The sequence below is a fragment of the Podarcis cretensis genome (genome assembly GCF_951804945.1).
Source record: "Podarcis cretensis genome assembly, chromosome: 10".
Classification (NCBI taxonomy): Eukaryota; Metazoa; Chordata; class Lepidosauria; order Squamata; family Lacertidae; genus Podarcis; species Podarcis cretensis.
Window position 1 is genome coordinate 18,648,833 of NC_137179.1, and position 25,840 is coordinate 18,674,672.

General features: G+C 42.0%; 1 protein-coding gene across 4 annotated transcripts in view; it reads left to right on the forward strand.

The window, feature by feature from the left end:
* DCP1B (decapping mRNA 1B) overlaps positions 1–16,743 on the forward strand; it is a 37,081-nt gene extending 20,338 nt beyond the window's left edge. For all 4 annotated transcript variants that reach the window (XM_079992532.1, XM_079992531.1, XM_079992533.1 and 1 more), the window contains 5 exons: positions 1,312–1,447; positions 4,152–4,280; positions 6,972–7,817; positions 14,275–14,520; positions 15,350–16,743. In XM_079992532.1, the coding sequence (XP_079848658.1) occupies positions 1,312–1,447; positions 4,152–4,280; positions 6,972–7,817; positions 14,275–14,520; positions 15,350–15,430 (1,438 nt within the window). In that variant the 3' untranslated portion in view covers positions 15,431–16,743. The remainder of the gene's footprint in view (positions 1–1,311; positions 1,448–4,151; positions 4,281–6,971; positions 7,818–14,274; positions 14,521–15,349) is intronic.
* Positions 16,744–25,840: the final 9,097 nt, after the last annotated feature.

The following is a 25,840-nucleotide window of genomic DNA, read 5'->3' on the forward strand; positions in this document are numbered from 1 at the left end:
TTTCTTAAGCAGTTATTGATATTAGCATAGCTAGCATAGTGTGTAGCCTGTGCGGGGAGTGGAAGCATATTGAGCCATGACCAATACATGATCCAGAGGAATAGGTCTGTTTGATCGGCTATAGCAAAAAAAAAAAGAAATAATCCTGTGTCACCTTAAAGGCCAATAAGACAATAAAACATGTTTTGTTACTCCTTGCCTTTGGTGGCGTTTGGGGCCCCATTATTTACAGATCTTTCCCCCTCCTTTCTGCTAACATAGAATACCCATCAAATATCCAATCAAAAGTAGAGTCCAAAGACTCTTGAGGATAAGAGTTGTGGGCTCCTGGATCACTGACCTCTATGAAGGTGGATTTTACATAAATCTCTTGCTGCAATGCTGGAAGAAGCAACACATTAAGCGCTCTGTCATCAGTGACTCGGATATCTGTTGTCACATGTTGTATTCAGCCCACAGTGAAATATCTGCAATCTTGACCGTTTGGTGCCTGTCCTTAACTGCTTCCATGCCTGATCAGAAAGCCTCTGGGAGCCTCAGCCTAGAACGGGAGACTGACAAAGTTGACTTGTAGCCCATGAAAGCATCTGAGGAAAGAGAGTGGAGTGCCTTATATTGACAATCCCTGTGTGGCAGTGGTGCCTTTGTCATGGTGAACAACACTACAATGGTTAATATCAGGAGCAAGAAAGAATTTATACAAGATTTCAGGAGAAGCAAGCTGTCATCTCAAACAACTGTACGTTATTGAAAGATAACTGTGGCTAATCAGCTCTCCCTGCAGTTTTTGGTGATTAAATGTCTCTCAGACTGCTAATTTTCTTCAGTAAAAGACTAGTTTGTGAGGATTTGTATGATTGTAAACCATGTTTAGTGGATTATAATAGCAGCATTTCATCTAGTTAAAACTGCACTGCAGTTCAGCCAAGTGACTGTGTGTTAGAATTATCAGCAGTTTGCAGTAATTATAAAACAGCTGGGGCAGGAAATTGGTCATTTACTAGCAGTTAAAGACTTGTTTGTGTATATTCGCCACCCTACCATCACCAGCAATCATAAAATGAGCTGTGGTTTAATGTACTTCCCAGCCAGACGATCTGTGACTGTGTTAGGGATATTTAAGTCTTTTATGGCCCAGTGTGCACAAAATTTGAGAAATTACATTATCAACCCAGGCAAACCTTATGAGATAGCCCTTCTCCTCCAAAACAACAACCTTGGAACCATTCTTAATGTCTGCTAAATGATTTGAAGCAGTTGGAATTGAACTCCATTTTCTCCCTCATTTTTAACTTCACCCTTCATTTCCAGTTTAACTCAGCAAGAACAACTGAAAGCACAGCAGGGTGCTGGCACTGGAATTTCCCCAGTAAGCCTGAATTTGGGTGACAGCAAAGAAGTGGATATCCTACGGATGCTCAACAAAGCCAAAGATGAATATACCAAGGTGAGGCCTATCCTGTATAAAACAATACCTGCAAGTATTCTTGGATGAGACTAGATTTATCTAGATGCACTACTGTCTGGGTTCAGACTCGGTTTTGGAACTGAATCAGCTTTAGTTGCTCTGATGGATGACCTTCATTATGAAAGAGATGGGGAGCACTACTGTGTTACTTCTGCTCAATCTCTTGGTGGCTTTTGACACTATTGCCCACAGTATCCTGCTGGACTGACTCAGAGGAATTAGTATTGGAGGCACCATATTACGATGGTTCTGTCCTTACCTTCATGGCTGCGTTTTGAGTGTAGCACTGGATGAATACTCCCTGGCCCCCTGGCACTTGTGCTGTGGGGTCCTGCAGGGCCCAGTGCTATTAGCATTTATACAAAGCCACTGGGGGCAGTCAGTAGGGGTTTGTGGGCAAGATGTCATCGGTACTCTGATGATACGTAGCTCCATTTCCCCATAACATCGGAATCAGGAGAGGCTGTGAAAGGTCTGGATCGGGTGTCTGAATGCAGTGGTGGGCTGATGAGGGCCAATGAACTGTGTTTGAATCTTGAGAAGGCAGAGTCTCTTTGGTTGGGTAGCTCCCATGTTTAGAAGATAAATAAGTACTTGTTCCAGATAGGGTCACATTCCCTCCGAAGGAACAATGATTGGTACTTAATTGTCCCTCCCCCCCCTTTTAATGTGCAGTAGAAAAGATTGTGTAGAAGACTACACACATACTGAAGTGGTTTCATTTTTTCTTTTTTAGAAAACATTTGTTTGAAGGATGAGTCAGTCCATGTCTGCTTCTTATTCCACCCCATCCCTCTATTTCTTTATCATAATTGGTTGCTAAGAAAATAATCTATCATAGAGAATTTTATGTTCGGAAGCCCTTTGAGATATAGGAATAGCTGTCCTCTCAAAGCTGGAGATGATGTACATTAGGCTAAGCAAAGGTGACACATTTTACAGTTTTATTTGCATCAAAAGCCACTGCACATCAGGACCACCACGCTTCTCAAAATAGCTATTTTACATTTTATCATTTTGTGACTGAATTCCATGTGATGGAATCAGCTTTTGTATCCCGCATAGACCATCTTTACACTGCAGTTTGGGATAATCACTAAGCAAAGAAACATGAAGTCCATTACTGGTTTTCTCAATTGCTGTTGTACTGATTTTTGCTGCTGCTGCTTGTTTCAGTTGTTATAACTGCTTTTCATTTTTTAAACTTTTGTATTATTATTTAGCTTGTGCTTTTTATCACTTCACATTCTCTAGTGATGTTTAGTAGAACAGCAAATGAAAGTATAAAGTATTTATAATTCAAATAAATAAATAGTATCCACCAATTTAACCTGAAGCTAGATACACTCCCTTCCTTGCTGGTGTCAATGTCTTCCATCCGAAATCCTGTACAGCTGCTGCTAGTCAATGCACACAATTGTGAGCTAGATGGACCGATGGTCTAAAGCAGCTTCCAAAGAAAAGATAGTTATTCATACTAATAATGGTGCAGGCTCAGCAGCAGGCAATTAGTCCAGAAGTCATGATTCCAAAGTACATGTGGAAGGCAAGAGATGCAAAAGTGAACAGAAGCAACAGAGATGTCCTGCGGTTGTCACACCACTCGTGCCTAGCTTTTAAATATGAGGCAGGGTGAGATCACTCTCAATACACTCTCACCTCCTGATACTGCATTCAGATATGTGCTTAGCCTGGGCGGGTGTGTCTGATCCCACCTACAGAGGTGGTGCCTTCTTCTCTGTGATAAGACTGTGTCTTGCCCTTCTGACTCCATCTTCCCCACTGAGTCCTCCTGCTCAGCCCCTCCCCCTGGCTGGTCAGGGTCCTTCTCACTCCCCAATGGGACTCTGCAGCAGGCGCAATGAAGAGAGCCAGCACATCTCTCCTCCGCCCCAGTGCTACATCTGGAGTCACAAGGAGAGGACCTCCATCTTCCATTCCTGGGCACCAACCTACAAGCCCCCCCTTCTTCTTTCTCCTGATCCTCTACCGCCTGAGGTTGCCCAGCCATACCAGATCCTGATGGAACTGAGAAGTTTGCCTGTGCCAGCATAATTTATTTTGTGGGCCAAGTGGTTGTTTTTAATTTGCCCAGTCTACTGTAGCTGGTTTTTAACTATGTTTTATTCTGTTGAATTTTACTGTTGGGTATGATTCTGGGGTTTTTTTCCCCCTTTGCTATTCTACTATTTTATTATGTTACATTTCTTTTATTATGATTTTGAATATGTTTGATGTCTCAAGAGCCTTGTCAGGGACAAAAATCCACTGTTATATCAAATGTCATGTGCTATCTGGATAACCTGAAGCCACTGCTGTTTTTGTTTTGTTTTTCTAATGTCTTTTACCCTTTTAAATCTAAGTCTAGCCTTTAGTCTGCATGAAATATAGGTTAAGAGCAGAGTGAAGAGACGCTTAGAATGGAAGATGATCTGTATAAAATCCCTCGTATGGATATTTTCTGCACTTATATTGCATGTGGCTCATGTTCCAAGAAAATCCAATTGTCTTTCCTTCAGGTACCCTTGATCCTCATGGACATTTGTCAATTTGTCAGTTCTGTTTTCTCTTCTCAAGTTTAACTGTACTGTATTCTTTTTTTCACGGTGAGGGAGAGATTGAAATAAAAATTGCTTTCTATAAAAAGAATTAATGTAGCATTATTTTTGTTTGTGTGTTGCAGTGTAAAATGTGCTCAGAGCCAAAACAGATAACCAGTTCTTCTGCTATATATGACAACCCCAACTTGATCAAACCAATCCCAGTGAAGCCTAGTGAAACTCAGCACCAGTGTATTCCTCAACAAGTCCAGGTATGCTATTGTATTTACTTTCTTAACCCTAAGCTTCTTAGTTTAGAAGGCTTATGAGTCTGTGTTAGGAGCCTTTCTGTGCAATAAAAAAAGGTTACCTTGCTGGGTGAACCTCTGACATCGCATCCAGTTTTGCTCTCAACCCAGCCATGATCCACAATTTCATTACCCTGGTGTGGTGGTGTGTATCTTTACCATAGGTAGTCATGCTGCTTTTTGGAACTCATTTTTAAATAAGTCTGGATGAGGGCTCAAGTATATTTGACTGTATGCATTAGTAAAGCACACAGCTTTCAGAAAACAATTACTACAAAATAAACAGCGTTCTTAAAGCAAAGGTTGTATTATTGGAATGGCTGAACAGAGAGGCGTGGGCAGCCCTTGGCCATGCTAGGCCAAATATCACCTCACCCCCTTCACAGGACTATTCATCCCCTAAAGAAAGAGGGAACATCAACAACTTTGGGGGACAGGTGAAATCAATTAATTTTGGGGTGAGAAATGGGCTTACTGTTAAAGTGGGTGTTTTTTTCTAAATACAAACAAAATTTTACCACCACCACCTCAGTCAGTAGCTTAGTTACCCTCAGCAGTCTGGTAGTATTCCATTTGAAATTTAGGACAGAAAGCCCCTTGAGAACGAGGCTATGTAACATAATGCATATAATTCAGGGGCATGGTGATTATGTTATATAACAATTTGTATTATAGTTTGTTTGTTTGTTTGGATGTTGTTGTTCTTTCAGTGCCCCTGAGAAACATACTCATCTTATAAGACAACAAAATGCCCAATGCAGTTTAGTGAAGAACTGATATGCATCAAGCATTTCACTAGTTTATAAGGGCATTTTATCATTTAATAAAATTATATTTTCTCTCCCCCCCCGCCACCTTTGTGTTTGATGCTGCCCTCTTTTTCCCCCTTTAGTATTTTGAGAGGGGCACCATTTCTGTTGCTGCTCTTAAAACTCCTTCAGTAGTGACTGTCTATGATTTACAGACTTTGAATCCAAAGCATTAATAAGAGCACCTGTAGGCTTCTAGTGATTGCTTTTTCCCTGTGTTGGCATTAGGAGTTATGCTTGCCTTTCATAGTACCCCTTTGATTCTTAAAACCTTTCAATTCTTCTTACAATGGATGCAATTTTAATGGAATTTTGTAATGCAATTCTGTTTACATAGGAATGATATTTTATAGCCCATTGCAAAGTGTACGATATTCATGAACACTGGGCTGGGAGGACTAAGATACAGCTCCTAATCACACATCGTGTTCAAAGCTGACAGATCTGTGCTGTCCAATTTTATGCCCTTAATCAGGAAACAACACACAACGCTGTTTGTGTGCAATATTTCAGAGATAGGTAGAAGGAAGACTGTGCTCCATCAGCAGGCCACCTCTTGCCTCTTGATTTGTAGGATTCTTTTAACAAATATTGGAAAAGTTTGATCTTGGTCTGATCCCTACCAAAGCACCTTACATTCTTAAACAAGGGTGTGTGCTCTTGATTACTGAGCCAGATCAGTTAACTGTTAAGAAATCCAGAGTATGAACTCTTTTGTTTAAATTTAATTGCTTACATTTATGTCCCATCTTTCTTCTGCCGTGGAACTCCATGCATTGTGCATATGGCTGCCAAGAGTCACCCATCCAAGCACTGAGCAGACCCAGACCTACTTAGCTTCAGTAAGGTGGTGACCTCATATATCTTCAGGCTGTACTCTAGGTATATTGCTTTGTAAAGCTAAGATGCGAAATTGGACCAAAATGATTCTAGCCATAGAAATAAAAAGTAAATTAAACAAAACTAAATTCAACCCGTTTCCTCCACCCACATAAAGATGCAAGAAAACTGTTGAAATGAAGCTTCATATACCAGGTGTGAGTTGTTAATAATAATTTAGTACATACAGTCAGCAAACAGGTAGATAAGCTCTGCTATACAGTGGTACCTCGGTTTTCGAACGTAATCCATTCTGGAAGACCGTTTGAGTCCTGAAACTTTCGAAAACTGAGGCTCAAAGGGCGGTCTGCAAATTTAATAGAGAAAAATAACATATACACTCAGTAGAAGCCATTTGAGTTCCAAGTCATGTTCGAAAATGGAAGCATTTACTTCCGGGTTTACGGTGTTCGAAACCCAAATGTTCATCAATGGAGACATTTGGAAACCGAGGTGCCACTGTATTGTGACCTTTTGTGCAGTTCTGTGTAATCTTACACCCTTTGCTACACTCAGATAAATAATCATACAGTAAATAAAAGGTAGTTTGCGAGACAGTTCACCGGAGGTGAAAAGGTTCTGCTGCTGAGTGATGATGGAGGGAGGGAGGGAGGGAGAGACCCAACACTTACTGGAGCAAGCTGTGAGGCAGTGTCAGGAAAGTGTGGTGTGTGCTGAAGAAGCAGCATATAGGAGGAGCTGTCCCCTGTCTACCACTTCTCTCCTTATAACTGTCCTCACCAACCATCTTCCCACCAACTGGTTCCAAACTCATGCTTCTGCCACAAACAGAACATCTGTGATCTTACCAATTGTTTGTAGAAAAGCCATTTGTTCAGCTTTCGGAGAACGTACAGTGGCATCTGCTGTTCTCTCTCTTCCTTTGATGCTGCTAGCCAAACCTTTATTTTGCCTTATTTTTCTGAATTAAACTGGCTTTCTTTTCTCCTCCCCGCTCCCCCACCAGAACACAGACCCTGAACCACAACACTTATCTCTCACAACGCTCTTTGGAAAGCAGGAAAAGTCTAACATATACCAAGATACCTCAGAGCAGTCACAAAAAATTCACCAAGAAAACTTTCCTCTGAGGCAAGGGGTGGTGCGCTCTCTGTCCTATGAGGAACCTGGAAGACACTCGCCCACAGCAGAGAAGCAGCTTTGCCCAGCCATTCAGAAACTGATGGTGCGTGGAGCAGAGCTTCACCCGGTCTCCGAACTCCCTGAGAACCGGATGTGTGAGAACGGCAGCGTCCCTTCGGTAGGGGAGGTTTTCACGGGACTCTTCCAGCCTGTGGCTTCTCATGGCATTCGGACATCTCATCCAGTCCAAGATGCCGCCAGCACACGTAGCCTGCTGCAACAACTCCATAGCCAGTCAGGACAAATGAGAAAAATGGAGCCCAGCAATGTAGGACCAGCGAGTTCTGCTGCATCAGTCTTCACCAGGGCTTCTGCTGTCTCCTCAGGAGCCCAGGTAAAGAATGTGACACAGCCTCATCTCATGTATTTCAATGGCTCTCTCCCAGGTCAGACTTTGGGACCTCCAGCCCTTGGTAAAGAACAATCCAAGCTTCCCGTACAGTCCCTTCCTCTCTCTGGGAACCAATCTGGAAATTCTGGAGTAATTTCACCACAAGAGTTATTAAAGAAACTTCAGATAGTGCAACAGGAGCAGCAGTTGCATGTATCCAGTCGGCCAACCTTGGCAGCCAAGTTTCCTGTGGTTACTCAGAGCAGCACCACCCTAAAACCTCTGGATTCCTGGATGGACAAAGCTTCAAACACAGAAAAGCAGCCTCCTCTTTTTCAGGTAAACCAGCAATAGATTTGATAGAACCTAGAGTCCGAGAACCTTGGATCAACAGGCTGCTTGTTCTTCTACTTTCAACATTCAAAAACCACCTCTCAGTTCTAGCATTGGGGAACTGTAGGCTAGTTCATGGTCCATACTACTGGTGTCCAAACACTGCTCCTTAGTTCATTTTAACAACCCTTTGGACTTAGCTTGAGTTTTGTCAAACATGTAGATTTGAAAAATCCCAAGTGGTTTTTTTGTGTGCAGCTTCCATTCACCAGCAAATGTCCCAACAAATCAAAAACCTTTTACCTTTGTGGGTTAACCTCATGTCAAGTCATCCCCAGATTCAAAAGTTCTTGAAGTGGGGCATGCCTTTTCAAGGGGGGAAAGTGGACATTTTGTACCTGAATGCCCTCTGCATTGTTAGACCATAGCTAGTACAGTCGTACCTTGGTTTTTGAACAGCTTAGTCCTCAAACATTTTGGCTCCCAAACACCGCAAAGTGACTGTTCCAGTTTGCAAAATATTTTTGGATGCCAAACGTCCAAGAAGGCTTTCGTGGCTTGGTTGGCTGCAGGAGCTTCCTGCAGCCAATCAGAAGCCACACTTTGGTTTTTGAACGTTTTGGAAGTCGAACGGACTTCTGGAACGGATTCCATTCGACTTCTAAGATATGACTGTAATGGCTTTTCAGAGCTGTAATGAAGGATCGCTGGTCCACTCAGTTCCTTGGATGGCTTATTTGAGGCAGTGTGCTTTATATGCATGAAGGCAGAGGTATTGCTTGCTCTTATTGCAGGAACTGAAAGTTAACATCCAGCAAGTATTTGTGTGCACAGGAGCTCTGATAGGTATATGAAGATGCCATGTGCACAAGAGTTTCCCCATTCATTTCCAAAACGAGTAGCTCTGCATGTGCATCCCATTGCAAGCATGGCACTGCTCCTGTGCATTTGTGAGAGCCCTGTGTGTTCACTGGAGATACTTCTGAATATTGTTAGAGTCATTTCAGACATTGGCGAATAGGGTAATATATGGGGTAGAGTGTGAGCCTCATTCTTGGGATATGTGCTTACCACCATGTATAGGAAGTAAGACATGAACTAGATGCAAACTTGCAGGAATGGATAAATAATTCACTCAGTTTCTGCAATCTTTTCGCTTTCAAACTATGATGGAAGAAAAGCAGAAATTGGACAAATTGCACATAGATATTGGGTCACAGGTAATTTCCATCATTGCATCAATGATACCTGGGACTCCACCCAACTGCATGTTAGCTATTTCTCCTTATGCCAACATTTTAGTGAAGCCTAAGGCAAAGGGTGGTTAGGAGGAATACAGCTGGGATGGGAAACTAGGCTAAAGATCCCTTGCCTGCACATCCACTGATACTACTGATCCCAAGTGAATCTAGGTTTCCATAGCTGTATCCCTATGGAATATAGTTTTGCTTTCCCATTGACCTTCAGCACTTGATTTCTTGATTTGTTTATAAAGGGTTTTTCAGATATACTAGCATATTTTGCTGTTGTCAAGCTGCTTCCAAGAAAAGGCATTTTTAAATTATAATACAAATCACCCCCACCACTTCCAAAGTTAAATGATCCCTTTAATAATCCTTGGAAATCCCTCACTTGGGCAAATGGGATCTGTGCAGCTGTGGGGGCTTGGCTTTTGGCTGCTGCTTTTGTTGTGCAGTCTGCCATTTCCTCCAGCCTCTCCTCCATAGACTGCAGCCAAGCACACTATTAAATAAAACTGGAAATTGAGCTTATTGTTAGGCTCTATAATTTGAACTAATAGAAAGTGTGAAAGTGCAGGAGGTATCAAAACAAGAAAAGTTGGAATTTGATGATTCATTGACCCTGTGTCTGAGAATGATGCTTATGACATTTGGACTAAATTGAAATGGAAAAACAACCATTTGGGACAGAATTTGATAATGGCTTCATGATGTGATACTTTAATCAGCTTGCTGATGTTATGCTGAATGTGGACAGCAAAGTCTATCCATAGGAAGAGAATGTTTTATTGCACAGTATTGTGATGGAACTGAGAGATTGTCTGTGCATTGCAGGGGGGGGCACTTTCTGGGCTGGGTTGCCCAGGGTTGGAAAACAGGTTTTATTTCCACCAATACAGTATCCCATAGTGCAGCTCTTAATGTTTTCTTACAGATGTCAATAGGGGCCATTCACTTACACAGGAGAAAATAAAGCAATATCCTTGGGAAACTACTTGGTGGAGGCTAAACCTGCCCCCAGTGACACCAGTTTATTAGGAAAAGAAAGCATGTCTTGCCAACTGCAGCAAATTTAATTGGCTCTATAGTATAATGGGTATAACTAAGTTCTGAGCCTGTGGCTGTCTCCATAGGCCTTGCTCAGGTCTTTATTTTGTGGTTGTGTTAAGGGTTTGAGATTTAAAAATGGGTGTCAAACACAAATGGACCAGGAGTTCAGATTTCCCAGGGGCTCACATTTTCATTGAAGAGCCATCAGTTTTGATGGAGACAGCAGCAGGAACAGAGGTTAATTTTTAAAATTACCCCGGACAGCCAATTTCATTATGCCATCCTTTCACAACATATGTCAGCAGATTTCTTCACCGGCATGAACACTACCCCCAGTTGCTAGTTCTCTTGCCCCAGGACTAAGTGCTCCCTTGAAGCTTGAAACCTACTGGTTTTTAAAGCTTTTTCCTGTGTGCCGCTACTTGGCAGCCATAACGTTTTCACAAGCAAAGACAGCTTTCCTAACTGCCAGCTTGCATTGTGGTTGCCATGTTTCCTGGGTGCCATTTCTTAGGATGCCATTTCCCAGGTCTCCTTATATAGCTTATATAGTAGGTTTTATCTCTTTGCCACATTCTACTATAGAACTATAAAAGTACAGAAGCTTTGTCAGGGTTCAGTGCCCATAAAAAAGCTGCTTAATGAAGGCTACAGCTACAGTGGTAGAAAGGGCTGCAGCTGGTATGCTGAGCCCATAGCAAGCAAGCTCAAACTTCAGAGAAGTTTGGCCTAAAAGTTCTAAATGAGGAAGTTATTGCTTCAGACTTTGGCAGTATCACCTGTGTCTATTCTACAGAAATATTTAAGTTTGTAAAGACTTCCGGATGAGCATTGCTGCTAATCCATACTATAGTGTATTGCTGCCAGCTGAAGACTTATTTGTCACCATAACTAAGGACAGACATTTCAGTCAAATAGTATTGGCGCAGTCACACATGCAGATGCTCAGGCAAAGCGAATCAAAGCAGAACCTGACAATAAACGCACCCAAAAGTCTGTTCCCTAGAATTGCATTTTGGCGTTTCATCTGCTCCCACTGTCTTTCAAGTGGACCAAGTTTTATAGGGTCTGCTGGGTGCAGCTTGCCACCTAGACAACATCTTGAATATTGGTGGTGGGACTGAACAAATGTGTATTTAAAGGACTCGCCATAAGTTCCTTCAGTAACTGGAATCTGCAGTTTGTACTTCCTCAGCAGTGGACTCTGCATATTATTGGTCTCATTTCGATTTGGCTTGTGATGCATCTCCATCTGGCTTCAAAGCTGTAATCTGCAGTATAAGGTTCAGTGGAGGGGAAATACTTGTTACGAAAGCAATTGGGAAAAGCAGAACACAGTGGTACTTGAATCAACCCAAAGAAAACACAATCTTGATCAAGTCTGAGCTGCTCAAGGAGCATACCTAGGCAGTCCGTTTCCACTATGCACAGAGAAAATGATTTTTCACAAAAAAAAGTTGATAGGAAGGCATTCCCAAAGCTGCATTAATTGTAAAGAGGTAAGAGGTGCAACCAAAATAAGAGGAAAGGGCAGAAAATTGGAAGAAGATCTTGAAAGTAGGTGGTTTAAAGGTAGAATTCCTGCTTGTGGCATGCTCTGATAAAAAACCAGTTTAGAGTCAGACAGCAGGACTATGGTTTGGACCCAAAGAACCATTGGAGTTTTGTCTGCAATGGGGCTTTCCTCCCTTTTCTTGTTGCAGCTACTTATGCCCAGTGACTCCTGTGGGTCAGGGAAGTCAAACAACACCTCCACTTGTGGGGAAAAAAGAGTGCTTTCCATGCAGACAAGGGGTCCTTTTAATCAAAACCTATGGCTGTATTCAAATGTGACCTTCCCAATTACCAATAAATATGGTTTGTTGGAGTAGAAATAAGGATGGGCTGAAGCACACCTTCTTCCTATCATGCCCAGCTGCAGATATTTCCTTAGTTGTAAGAATATAAGAAAAGCCCTATTTGGTCCAGCATCCTGTTCCTCACAGTGGTCAATCAAATTCCTGTGGGAAGAACATCACAGATTTGAGCCTGGTCTACAAGGTGTACTTAAACCACAGTTTCCTGCATCAGACATCATAGGAAAGCCCATTTAAAAAACAAGGAAGTCTCCTTTGCTGGGGAAGGCTGTCTAATTTTTTGGGGAACAGGAACATTACATCTGCATCTGGGTTATGCATGTATGCTATTTCCAGTTTCTTTAAAATTATTACCTGCCTCCAGCCCAAGTTGTTATAATAAAGTGTTTCATTCCATGTCTGTTAGTCTCTTCAAGCATAATTAATGCCTAGGCCTTGAAGGAATTCCCTAAAAATAACATTCTGAAATATCTGCCTTGGGGCAGAGAAGAGAGGCTTATCCAGCTATTTAAGCTGCATACAAGTATTACTTTCCTTTAAAAGCATGGCCATTGTCAACAAAAGTCTGCAAATCTGCTATACAGTGGTGCCTCGCAAGACGAAAAGAATCCGTTCCGCGATTATCTTCGTCTAGCGTTTTTTTCGTCTTGCGAAGCAAGCCCATTGACGGCTTAGCGGCTTAGCGCTATTAGCGGCTTAGCGGCTTTTAGTGGCTTATCAGCTTAGCGGATAAGCGGCTTAGCGGCTTAGAAAAAGGGGGGGGGAGGGAAAAAAAGTCGGAAAAACTCGCAAGACATTTCGTCTTGCGAAGCAAGCCCATAGGGAAATTCGTTTTGCGAAGCGCCTCCAAAACGGAAAACCCTTTTGTCTAGCGGGTTTTTTGTCTTGCGAGGCATTCGTCTTGCGGGGCACCACTATACATGTGTGCGGGATTACACTTCGCCTTAGAGACTGAAGCCTTAGACCTTGCTGACCATGGTAATGTGGAGCAATATGCAATCTGCTCTTCAAAACAGGCTGCTTGTTCATAATGTATGGGGCTGCCAAAATGTATAACTACAGGTGATATATAGCTCTCCCAGCCATTAGATAAAATGAATTAATGGTTTCTAATTAATCACCCTGCTTAGCAAAGACGAGATTCAGCAACTGGTTCATCAGTGTACCGTCTCTTCCTGTCTGCCAGCATCTATTTAATTTAGCTTTAATGTTGGAATCTTGAACTCAAGCAACTGAAGGCATTAGTGCAGCAGCCTTTCACCGATTTGTAGCGCAGGCCCTGCTTAAAGCCTCACTTGGCTTTACATGAGCAGATAATGTCTTGTATAAACAAATAAAAACCTCATGGAATCATTAGAAGAGAAACATCAGGTAGGGAGGGTGAATCTGGGTACAAATTTTAATTAAAGGGCTGGTGCCATGCTGTTTTTATTGTAATTATTGGTATGTTTTAAACAGATTTCATATACGTTAATAATTTTAATTCTATCAATGTTTCATTGTGTTTTGATGATTGAATTTTCTGTTTTGTGCAGTTCTTGTTTTTAACTGTAAGCTGCCTTGAATACCATCGGGGGTGGGGGGACACAGAATATGTGTATACAAATAAATAAGGGGTCTTTTTTTCCGGCAGAACCTGACAAGCCTCCTGACTTAAAGGGCTACCCTCCACCCAAAGAATTAGTTGGCCAATTTCAGATCTGCATGGGAAATTTTGCCACATACATACATACATACCCCAAGCATAGCTTTTTGGCCATTTAGGGCTGGCAGGTCATACCACTGCTGTGACAACAGAAGCCACAACTAGCATAATTTTTCTGTCGGGGTGCAGCAACAATGCAGTTCTGACACATGGGTTCTGCAACCCTGAATCTATTTTGGCCCGTCTGGTTGAGAAACTGTTCAGGCTTTTCTTAATTCTAGCTGCCCACCCTTTTACATCTAACCTATGTCTGAATGATTCAGTCTCCAAGAAGCAGCCTTTCTTCATTCGGGTGGCTTCTTTGGCTCTGGGTCCATTCCCTTGGCGCCATCTCACTATCTTTACAATGGCTGTTCAGGTTCTCTGGACTGCAAGAGCCACCTCAACTCTCTGCTTGGTGGCACATCAAACTGGAAGTGACCCTATCACCCTCAACCCAGGAGTATTTTTCTGCCTTGCTAGGATGACTGCCAGCTCCAGCAGGGTTGAGTTCACCTTCCAGAAAGGCAGTAAGCTGCTTGCCAGATAGTTTTTTAATGCCACCTCAGATTCCTTTGTATAGCTGTGGTTGACGTGTAATTTAATGTGATGTCCTTGTGTGTGATGAGCAGGTCATCTCACCGCAGCGAATTCCTGCTACTGTAGCTCCTTCACTACTGATGTCCCCGATGGTTTTCAGTCAGTCTGCCCCAGCACCGCAAAAGCCAAGTGAAGGTGGATGGCTGCCCGTCGTGAACCAAGAAGCTGTTTCTAGTTCCACTAACAGCCTGTCTGTGCAGAACCCAGAAGCAGCTGTTACAAACAGCAGCTCACTGACAAAGCTACAACTACAGGAAACGTTACTACATCTGATCCAGGTAAAGCATCCATTACATTTCTCATCTGTCCTTGTCCTCTCTTAAAAACTATTTGCATCTGTCACCCTAGGAGATGAGAGCGAGCGGAGAGTTGGAATGAATTGTCACCAGTAAGCATACAGCATTGTTGTGTAGATAATCCTCAACTGAGTGTTTTGTTTTGTTTTGTTTTGTTTTGTTTTGTTTTGTTTTGTTTTGTTTTGTTTTGTTTTGTTTTGTTTTGTTTTGTTTTGTTTTGTTTTGTTTTGTTTTGTGACCCAGGTTACTTCTCTATTTTGCTAAGTTGGCTGATGGTCCAGTTTGGTTATTATGAAAATAAGACTTACCATATTGTAAGTCTACAATTAGGCATCTGTGTGCCCTGGAAAAAAACAGCCCCCGGTTTGCAGCTGTCTTGTCAGTAGCTACAGCCCAGACCATTGACAGCAGCTCTAGTTTCTCACAAGGTCTGAAACAGGTTAGATGCAACAAATCAGCTCCCTATGCACTGCAGTCAATTGGGAGTTGCTGATCTGTGCCCAAATGTTGTTCATTCTGACAGCCAGCAGTGAGGATCCTGCTTAGAGCTACCACTGACTGTAGAAGTAGTTTTATCCTGCCTTTGCTCCAAGTTGCGTAGAACAACATTTTAGCCTCAGCAAAAACCCAGGAGAATAATTAGGATGACAGTGGGTGGCATGCTCAAGACCACTCAGTGGGCTTCTTAGGAGCTAAATTTGCATTTCCCAGTGCATTAATGAACACAATGGTTCAAAAAATGTGGAGTTTTAATTTCTCTGTGGTTTTAAAATTCATATTATTAACAAAGTATATACCTTTCCCCCTTCAGAATGACGACAACTTCCTAAACATCATCTATGATGCGTACCTTGTCAGCGTGAGAAAAGCAGCACTGAAAAAACCCATGTGAAACTTCGTTTTTTTAAAATTAAAATGCATCTCATATCCTGAACTTGACTTTTTAAAATAACCGTCAAACACAACAAGGGGTTTGGGGCTTTCTGCATAGCTTTAAATGATGCTCGCTGGCAAGTCTGTGCTCTGCTGAGGAGTGAGTGGGTGGGAACGGATAGTGCCTTCCAGAGGGTAGGGTGATGTCACAGTATGACAACAGACTTAAGATACCTTTATAGTGTTTTTCTTATGTAGGCTGGATACCAGCATGTATAAAGATTTATATTTTCTCTTCAATAATACATCTGTTTTTTGTGTTTTTTAAAAGAAGAATATTAGAGATTAGTTGCCAAGGTACTTTGCTGGAATCATTAGTTACCATAGGTGGAAGTTACTACTCTACATTGTTTACAAAGGATGGTACTTGCTGGCGGCCACCAGGTGGCAGGCTTGGACTATAGTAGAAAACTTTGAACCGATTGTGAAAGCTGTGGCTAGGGAAAGCAGATAGCTTTTCAAAGAGCTAAAAATAACATTGTGGTCATCATTGCCAGTGATTTGGACATCCATCCCTCTACTGTCTCTGTTCACACAATCTGTACGTTGGTTTTTTGTTTTGTTTTTAAACCTGTTTGATGGCAAAGAAGTGAATGCGTATGCCTTGGACATCCATACCACCTCCAGTTCTACTGACCACCCCCCCGCCTCAAAAGAAAAACCACAACAGAGGCTGTCATCATCCTTTGGAAGGAATGTCACTTGCCCACAGGAGACTGGTTTCTCATGTTACAATTTCCCCTTACATGCCAGAGTTGTGTGAAAAAGATAACGCTGGAAGGGTCTGCAATCAAGAGTCAGCCGCTGCAAAACGACTTGTCTATACCAAGAATTTGATAGGATTCTGCATTCCATTTCCTTTCTTGTTCCCTGCAACACACCCCAAGTTCTCTGCATGCAGACTACTATGTAGGAAAGAGGCGGTTTTCCTCTTTTTAAAAAGCAAAAAACAAAACCTCATTTTGTAAGCAAATATTTTTCTATTTTGTGACCAGAACATTCATAGCAAGGAGTAGATGATTACATTATAACTCTTTATAGAGTCTTTTCTTTCTAGCTGTTTTCCCCCTTTGATGTAGATATAGGCCTTCATTAGACTGTGATAACTTCTGTGTGCTTTTCTCCGGGATGACTGCATTACTTTTAAGCATTTTATTAAAACTAGCAATGTGAATGAATGAATAGTTTCATTTCCACTGTGTTGTTCAATCAGAAGATGGACAGTAGTTTCAATTACCCATTTGTAAAGAAAATAAAATGTATTTACACAGATTATGTGTTGGATTCATCTTATTATCACAGAGGCTAAAAGATTCTGGAATTGAAAACCTTACGGTTTTATGGTTTTTAAGTTTGAATCTAACTTTCCTTAAAAATGTGTTAGATTTTAAGTACAGCACAATGCACAAGATGTTCTGTAATTTAGTGCAAGGCACTAGAATTGCATGAAAAGGTGAGGTGAAGTGTGGCCTTTTTAGTTTAGATCTGTCAAACAGGATTATGCACCTGATTTTGTCATGTAAGAACATTAGCATCACAACAGGTTTCTAGAATACAGCTTCAGGCATAAGGGGCAAGAAAGGGAGAAAAAGCAGAATAGTTTGAAGCAGCAGGAGACCTTGGATGGCTGAGGGTCGTGGAGCTGGCAAAGTCCTAGGCATTTTGGGGGTTACAAAAGTGGAGAGATAATGAAGCAAGACTCTGAAGGACATTGATACAGCATGAGATTTTTAATCTCAGGGTTGTGGGTTCGAGCCCCATGTTGGACCAAGTATTTCAGGGGGTTGGACTAAATGACCCTAATTGGTCTCTTCCAACGCTATGATTCTATGAAGGCAAGGACCTTGGCTGGGTCTTGGGTGATTTGGCCAGAGTAATTTTGAATATGATGGGGATGATACCTTACAAAGAGGTGTAATGCCAGTAATTTGTCACGAGGAAGGAACTAAGGGGTGCTTTGATCCAGCCAGAAGCTGCTTCTGAGGTTCTGGGACCTGCTACAGCAAACCCAGAAAGTCGAGTGACCTGCAGGCTCCCATAATATCCCACTCCTCTATATATAGCTTGTTGAATCTCTTCCGTTCTTCAGCTGACTTCTCAAGCCAGTGGAGTCACACCATCCACTATAAAACCTTTCCTTCCAAGCTAACACCTCCACCTGAGCAACTTGCTACACTGAGTTGCAAAGCAGATTGCCTTGCTAACAGCCAGTCTTCTGCCCATCTAACCCTTGTCTGTTTCTCTTGGCATTGGACCCCATCTGCAGTCTTGGGCCCAACACATCTCTACGCTTGCCAAGGAAGTTGGTTGTCAGGTTTTCAAAACTGGGAAGTCTGGTGGCAGATGACGGGATTTTGCTGCTTGGGTTGACAGGCATGATCTGGGAAAGTTTATTTGCTTAATGTCTTGGTTCTCACATTTAGTATCCGTTGCATTTCCTGTGAGGCTGTGTATGCATTAAACTATGAGGATGGCACTGAAATGTCAGTGAAGTATTAAAGCAGCATCTCTGATTTTAATGCCATTTATGTCAGTATATTTACAATTCAAATATACATTCTGAAAGCATCCTGGTTATTTTCCAGACTACCTTATTTATAAACTTCATTTTAAAAAAACAGGCTTAATGGCTTTAAGTGTTTGCTTTATGGTGTTTTGGCTAGTGCAATTTACTCACTATTGTTCTGCTTCCAATCATACGGATTCTGGATTTTGCACAAGGACATCTGAATTCAAATGCAAGCACCTCTTGATTTCTTGACGGCTGTCAACTTCAATTTTTAAATCCTCACATAGATGTAAAGAAAATAAACAAGGTAAGAATTTTAAAGTACACTTTAAATTGTATATGTGGTACCGTATTCTTCGCTCCATAAGACGCACTAGACCATAAAACGCACCTAGTTTTTGGAGGAGGAAAATAAGAAAAAAAATATTCTGAATCCCAGAAGCCAAAACAGCAAGAGGGATCACTGTGCAGCGAAAGCAGCAATCCCTCTTGCTGTTCCTGGCTTCTGGGATAGCTGTGCAGCCTGCATTCGCTCCATAAGACGCACACACATTTCCCCTTACTTTTTAGGAGAGAAAAAGAGAGTCTTATAGAACAGAAAATACGGTAATTTATGAAATCTATCTCACTGAATGAGTGTCTTAGAGGAAGGGTTAAGTGTAAGTGTACCAAATAAATAAGTTGATTGTATGGTGTGCACAGACACCCTATGCTCCACTAGGGGTTGTCCCAACCATCCTTAACAAGATCTTAGCAAATTCTGAATGATTCAGAAGTAGTGATCTTGCTGTGGCCAGATCATGCAAATACATTTCTGAATACACATTATCTATTGTTATTCAGGTTCACCTGGTTTGACAAGTTACCGTATTTTTCGCTCTATAACACGCACCCGACCATAACACACACGTAGTTTTTAGAGGAGGAAAATTTGTAGGCATGCCACCCGTAGGCATTCCCTCAATAACACGCACAGCCATTTTCCCTTACTTTCTAGGAGGAAAAAAGTGAGTGTTTTGGTGCAAAAAATATGGTAATTATTTTCATTTGGCATCGATCTATTATTTCCTTAAGACCCTATTTTTTTAGTCTACTGAGTTTGATTTTATTTATCATCCATCATGCCGTGTCCTGGTTTTAACATTTTGCTGTTCAAATCCTAAATATGTACTTTTTTGTTCTTGTGCCCAATGGCTGAAACAAACAAGTAAATCTGAATTTATTTATAGTGAAAGCCTTGTTGTAGGGGGTTGCCTGTCTAAATTATGCAAGCAGGAGCTCTCTGCTGGATAAAGCTTGTCTGTTTTCAGCCATTATTGCATTCTCCTTGATTTATTCTTCATTCCCTTACTGAACACAGCCTTTGAGAGTGAACAAGGAAGATCAGAGTTTTAAACACCTTTTGTAATTCTGCAGATCAGCGTTCTATCAAGATTATTATTTGTGCATAAAATGGATCAGCGCTGGGTTGTTCTGGCATCTTGGCTCCTCTGCAGATGTAAAGTAGCTTAGAAGTTGTCAGGCTGTAATATCCATTTTGTACAATACACCAGGGAAGACAGGTAACGCTTTTTATTCTTGTGGATTTTCAGATTTAGCAAGCAGAGTGGTTTTCAGTCAGTGGCAGGGAAAAAGGGGGTTCGTTATGAAACATCTGGATACTTCTTGACATTGCCCAAGCAAGCTGAGTTTAAAGCTGTCACTCTATGCCATAGTCCAATGCATACATGTGCACAGGACTAGGCCTAATTTGACAGGTGGGTGGCGCTGCACACCTGCCATTTGTCTGACATCACCATGATGTCAGGGGACCCATTTTTGCCTGCATGGTTTGTAAAATCAAACCACGTGTGCAAAGGCACAACACACAAGGCACCCGCGATCTGCTGATTGTCAGGTCTTGCAAAGCACTGTGAAGCCCTATACATAGCACACTTCAAGCCCTGTCAGTCAACTGCACAGCACATTGCAGGCTTCAACAATCAGAAGTGCAGAAGAAACCTCTGGCTCACATTCATGTTAACATCATCCTTGGGTGCTTCACTGGGTTTCTAACCTTATGATTTCATGTTTTTCAAATGCACAGCAAAATCTGCTCCAATCCTTTAAGGGCATTTCAATGGGGCTCAAAAGAAGAAGATGAGTAAATCTATGTGAACATTTTCCTTCAAAGCAGACATTGCCCCATGCAGAAAAAGATGGGTCGTGTATGAAAACTGGCAGCTGACTAAACTAATAAGGGACTTGATGGAAAATAGAAAGTGTGACTGGAGATTGAGAAGAAGGAATGCTGATGTGTCTTTTCCTGAGTATGTTCTTGGTTCTGAGCCAGGAGCTGCACGCCAAATAGTTAAAAAATTGCACTGCCTAATAATTTTTGAGAAATAACATCCTTTTACATTTGTTATAATTCACTATAGTTGGTCAGTGGAAGTTGCTCTGTTTCATAGAGGAAACAGAACAACTCCTGAAACCATATACTATTAGCGTTTCAGTGTTTGCAGGCTTACATCTGAGGGGTATAGATAGGGTTTTTTTTAAAAAAACAACAACCCAGAATAACCACCCACACCCACATATCTGACTAAAAATACAGTTACAGATGGGTAGCCGTGTTGGTCTGCCATAGTCAAAACAAAATAAAAAAATTCCTTCCAGTAGCACCTTAAAGACCAACTAAGTTAGTTCTTGGTATGAGCTTCCGTGTGCATCTGAAGAAGTGTGCATGCACACGAAAGCTCATACCAAGAACTAACTTAGTTGGTCTTTAAGGTGCTACTGGAAGGAATTTATTTTGTTTTAAAAATACAGTGTCTGACAAAGACCTTGGCTTGTGTTTGTCCCAGCCAGCAAGGAACTGCAAGAAGTCCAGCAGCTCCAGTTTTCCTCTGCCCTTGAGTGCCTTCTTGCTCAGCCCTTCAGACCTGATTCTGCTAAGTTCTTACAGTGATGATTCACTGTTCTCTCTCAGTTTAGAAAAATATCACAGGGCAGGCACAAAACTTTTTCTTTGGGGCCTGCAGGTTCCTTGCCCATCCTTCTCCATCTCTCATCCGAATTAATAGCAGCTGCAACATAGGCTCACAGAGTCTCCCATACTAGGGCCCGACAGACTAAACTAGGTAAACTGAGGCAGCACACAAAGCCTTCAGACAAACTAAAGGCCAGTGAGCAACAGATAGAGATTTTAGGAGACTTGGCAATACTGATCAGGTCACAAACCTGCAGCTCTCCAGTACAGTGAGCTCACTGGTATAATAGATATACTGAAATATATGCTGATCTAATGATTGTTGGAAGGGACACAGGTGGCGCTGTGGGTTAAAGCCTCAGCGCCTAGGGCTTGCCGATCGAAAGGTCGGCGGTTCGAATCCTTGCGGCGGGGTGCGCTCCCGCTGCTCGGTCCCAGCGCCTGCCAACCTAGCAGTTCAAAAGCACCTCCGGGTGCAAGTAGATAAATAGGGACCGCTTACCAGCGGGAAGGTAAACGGCGTTTCCTTGTGCGGCTCTGGCTCGCCAGAGCAGCGATGTCACGCTGGCCACGTGACCCGGAAGTGTCTCCGGACAGCGCTGGCCCCTGGCCTCTTAAGTGAGATGGGCGCACAACCCCAGAGTCTGTCAAGACTGGCCCGTACGGGCAGGGGTACCTTTACCTTTACCTTTAATGATTGTTGGAACAATACCGTTGAATGAAACAAATTATTGCTGTGTGGCTGGAATAAATCTGATTTATATTGGGGATGAATTCTACAGCACCAAGCAGAAAAATACTCTGCAGAAGTTACTTCTTTGGGCAGATGACTTAGTGGAGTCAAAGGGAAGTCAGTCAGATTGGCAGTTGCTTTCAGTGTGTTCTGCAATGAGTAGGGTGCTCTTCTCATTTCCTTTTGCTGGAGTATTTTGTATTGTCCTGCCAAATCAAGTTGCCAGCCAATTAAGCTTTCTCAGAGGGTTTCTAGATAGTCTATTTCAAACTCAGTCCAGACTTATGATTGATCTGGTCAATTCAAAAGCTCTGATTAGAAGTCAGAGGAGTCTAGTGAGTAAAGCCCAAAGGGATTAATAAAGTGTTAATAGTTACCTGGACTGGCACACTTAACTGGATCTCCCACTGTCTCTGATACTTAGCTGAAGTTCTCTCTCTTTCCCTCATGTTGGGGGACGGGGGAGGAAAATTGTAAATATATTTTCATTGATGAAATATTGAACACGGATTGTGCTGAGAGTGTGCACTCCATAGCTTTGAGGAGCAAGGTCAAATCCTTTGCAAGGTCGCCAAATTACAGGAACGCTGCTGTGAGTCTTGTCCTCATAGTTGCTGACATCAATAGGCTCATAAGTGCAAGTGTTGGGCTCAAACGTAAAAGCAGGACCTGACTATCTTTAAAACAGAAAACTTCTGTCTTTACATCCATTATAAAATGCCACTATTCTCTGAGTTGGGACTCCAGACTAACTATTTTGCATTGTCTGTAGAAGAAGGAACGTAGGGTAAAAGATTGCTTAAAAGAATAATCAAAACTTTATCATGAAGTTAAAATAGTTCAGTAAGAAATATGAAATAAAAATTTAAAAAATAAGATAAAAGAAGTGTAACACTCCCCCTGGGTTCACAGCTGTTAGCTCAAAAATATAGTACATTCTCAAGAGACTACACAGTGATCCAGAACCCGATACAGGAAAAAACTAAACTAATGTTATTAATACAAAATAAAGGCGTATTTCATTGGGACTTGCCATCCCCATAATTGGCCTATCGTACAAGTAGCAAATGGTCACCAAATAGAGGCAAAATCCACAGGTTTAGCTGTACCCCAAGATACCCTTCTCTTAGAATACAATTTATCATAAATGATTACATTACATTATTGAATGAAATATTTAAAGGCAACCAAAGGACTCCTTCCAGCCCTGTGAGATTGTCAGATGAGAAAAATTACAAGTGGTTTACATAAAAAGTCAGTATCTGACTCATCAGAAATTGATAAAAGACACAGTGATACTTCAACAGTATTTACAAGGATGAAATGAAACAGGAAGATAAAGGTGAAAAAGAGGAGATTCTGGCCCTAAAGAAGGAGGGGTTTTAGTATTATTTGGGCAGTTTGTGCTAGGTATGGAAACTGAGTGCATCGCACCCTTATGCACTGTCCCTGGCATTGCTTGTCATTTAAGTGCTTAATAAACACATACCCCCCTAACATGTTTAGCTTCCTCATTTTTCAACTTCCACATCTTCAGCTCTCACAGCTGCACACCAAGAAAAGCCGTGCACTGTGAATGCAAAAGTACCTTGGTAACTGAGGGGAGAGACTCCTGGAACTTGTTCACAGATGAATGCTTCTTCAGCATGTGTGTTCAATGGGGCTTACTCCCGAGTAAGCGTACATAAGATTGCAGCTGAGGCAGATGGATGCTGAAGCAGAAAATCCCACAGGCATCTCCACAGGAGTAAGCATAAATCGCAATACATTAATTGTTTAATACTCATCTTATTCATAACATTTAGATGCTACCCAATACGGCTCTTCCATGACACAAAACGCTCCTCACTTGCCCTAATGCCAGGCCCAGAAACACTAAGTAAACACAATTTCATTCTCTCTCTCCCAGGATCTATTTTACTCCCATATAGTGAATCTTAATCTCTTTCTCTTACGTTCTTTTTTTAATGCATTCTCCCTTAGCAATCAAATTCTTTTTTAGTTATGTTGACGTGAAGTGAAAAGATTAGGTTTAGCACTTTGCATGGCTGTTAGATAAGGGGAGCAAATGATTCAGCAGGGAGGGAGAGGAGGGAATCTGTCTAACAGCATGTGATGGGGGAAAGCAGGGAGGAAGCTGACATTTACCCTACAAAAAGGGAGAGAAAAATGAAACATCTGCTCTATTTAAAAAAATATATTAAAAATTCTGTTAATGATGGAAAATGCTGCTTTACTCTCTCAGATTTGTGCTTGGTGTTTCCCCCTCCCCCTCCCGCTTTTTGCTCTCTGGGCATCCTGCTGCTGCTGCTGCTGCTAAGAATAACAATGGATATCCTCAGCTGAAAATGCTTCGGGTGAGAAAATGCTTGCCTTATCCTGGACTGCTTAAGCAAATCTAAATTTAGATGATTGTGGGGGAAGCACCTACCAATGGGTATTGGTATAAATTCACAGAAGCTTGTTTCATAAATTGGAGGAAAATCATACAGTTATCAGAAAACAACAATAAGAAAATAAAAAATGAGCCAAGAGTTTTAAAATAGTAAGTTATATGCTATGGTAAATATATCTTGTTTTACTAGAGGGTTCTATTTCATTTCTTATTTTCTTCCCCCAAAACTTGCAAAAAATAAATAAATGGTCATAATGGATGCAGTGGGTCAAAACCAGCCCTCACAGCCCACAAGAGGCAGAGGAACCAGAGACCAAATTGCAAACATGCGCTGGATTATGGAAAAGCTAGAGAGTTCCAGAAAGACATCTACTTCTGCTTCATTGACTATGCAAAAGCCTTTGACTGTGTCGACCACAGCAAACTATGGCAAGTTCTTAAAGAAATGGGAGTGCCTGATCACCTCATCTGTCTCCTGAGAAATCTCTATGTGGGACAAGAAGCTACAGTTAGAACTGAATATGGAACAACTGATTGGTTCAAAATTGGGAAAGGAGTACGACAAGGCTGTGTATTGTCTCCCTGCTTATTTAACTTATATGCAGAATTCATCCTGCGAAAGGCTGGGCTGGATGAATCCCAAGCCGGAATTTAGATCACCGGAAGAAATATCAACAACCTCAGATATGCAGATGACACAACCTTGATGGCAGAAAGTGAGGAGGAATTAAAGAACCTTTTAATGAGGGTGAAAGAGGAGAGCGCAAAATATGGTCTGAAGCTCAACATCAAAAAAACGAAGATCATGGCCACTTGTTTCCTGCTTGGCAGGGGCTTGGACTCGATGGCCCTTGTGGTCTCTTCCAACTCTATGATTCTATGATTCTATAGTCCCATCACCTCCTGGCAAATAGAAGGGGAAGAAATGGAGGCAGTGAGAGATGTTACTTTCTTGAGCTCCATGATCACTACAGATGGTGACAGCAGCCACGAAATTAAAAGACGCCTGCTTCTTGGGAGAAAAGCAATCACAAACCTAGACAGCATCTTAAAAAGTAGAGACATCACCTTGCCAACAAAGGTCCGTATAGTAAAAGCTATGGTTTTCCCAGTACAGTGGTGCCTCGCAAGACGAAAATAATCCGTTCCGCGAATCTCTTCGTCTAGCGGTTTTTTCATCTTGCGAAGCATCCCTATTAGCGGATTAGCGCTATTAGCGGCTAAGCGGCTATTAGCGGCTTAGAAAAAGGGGGGGGAAGACTCGCAAGACATTTTCGTCTTGCGAAGCAAGCCCATAGGGAAATTCGTCTTGCGAAGCGCCTCAAAAAACGGAAAACCCTTTCGTCTAGCGGGTTTTTTGTCTTGTGAGGCATTCGTCTCTGTAGTGATGTATGGAAGTGAGAGCTGGACCATCAAGAAGGCTGATCGCTGAAGAATTGATGCTTTTGAATTATGGTGCTGGAGGAGACTCTTGAGAGTCCCATGGACTGCAAGAAGATCAAACCTCTCCATTCTTAAGGAAATCAGCCCTGAGTGCTCACTGGAAGGACAAATCGTGAAGCTGAGGCTCCAAGACTTTGGCCACCTCATGAGAAGAGAAGACTCCCTGGAAAACACCCTGATGGTGGGAAAGATGGAGGGCACAAGGAGAAGGGGATGACAGAGGACGAGATGGTTGGATAGTGTTCTCGAAGCTACCAGCATGAGTTTGACTAAACTGCGGGAGGCAGTGGAAGACAGAAGTGCCTGGCGTGCTCTGGT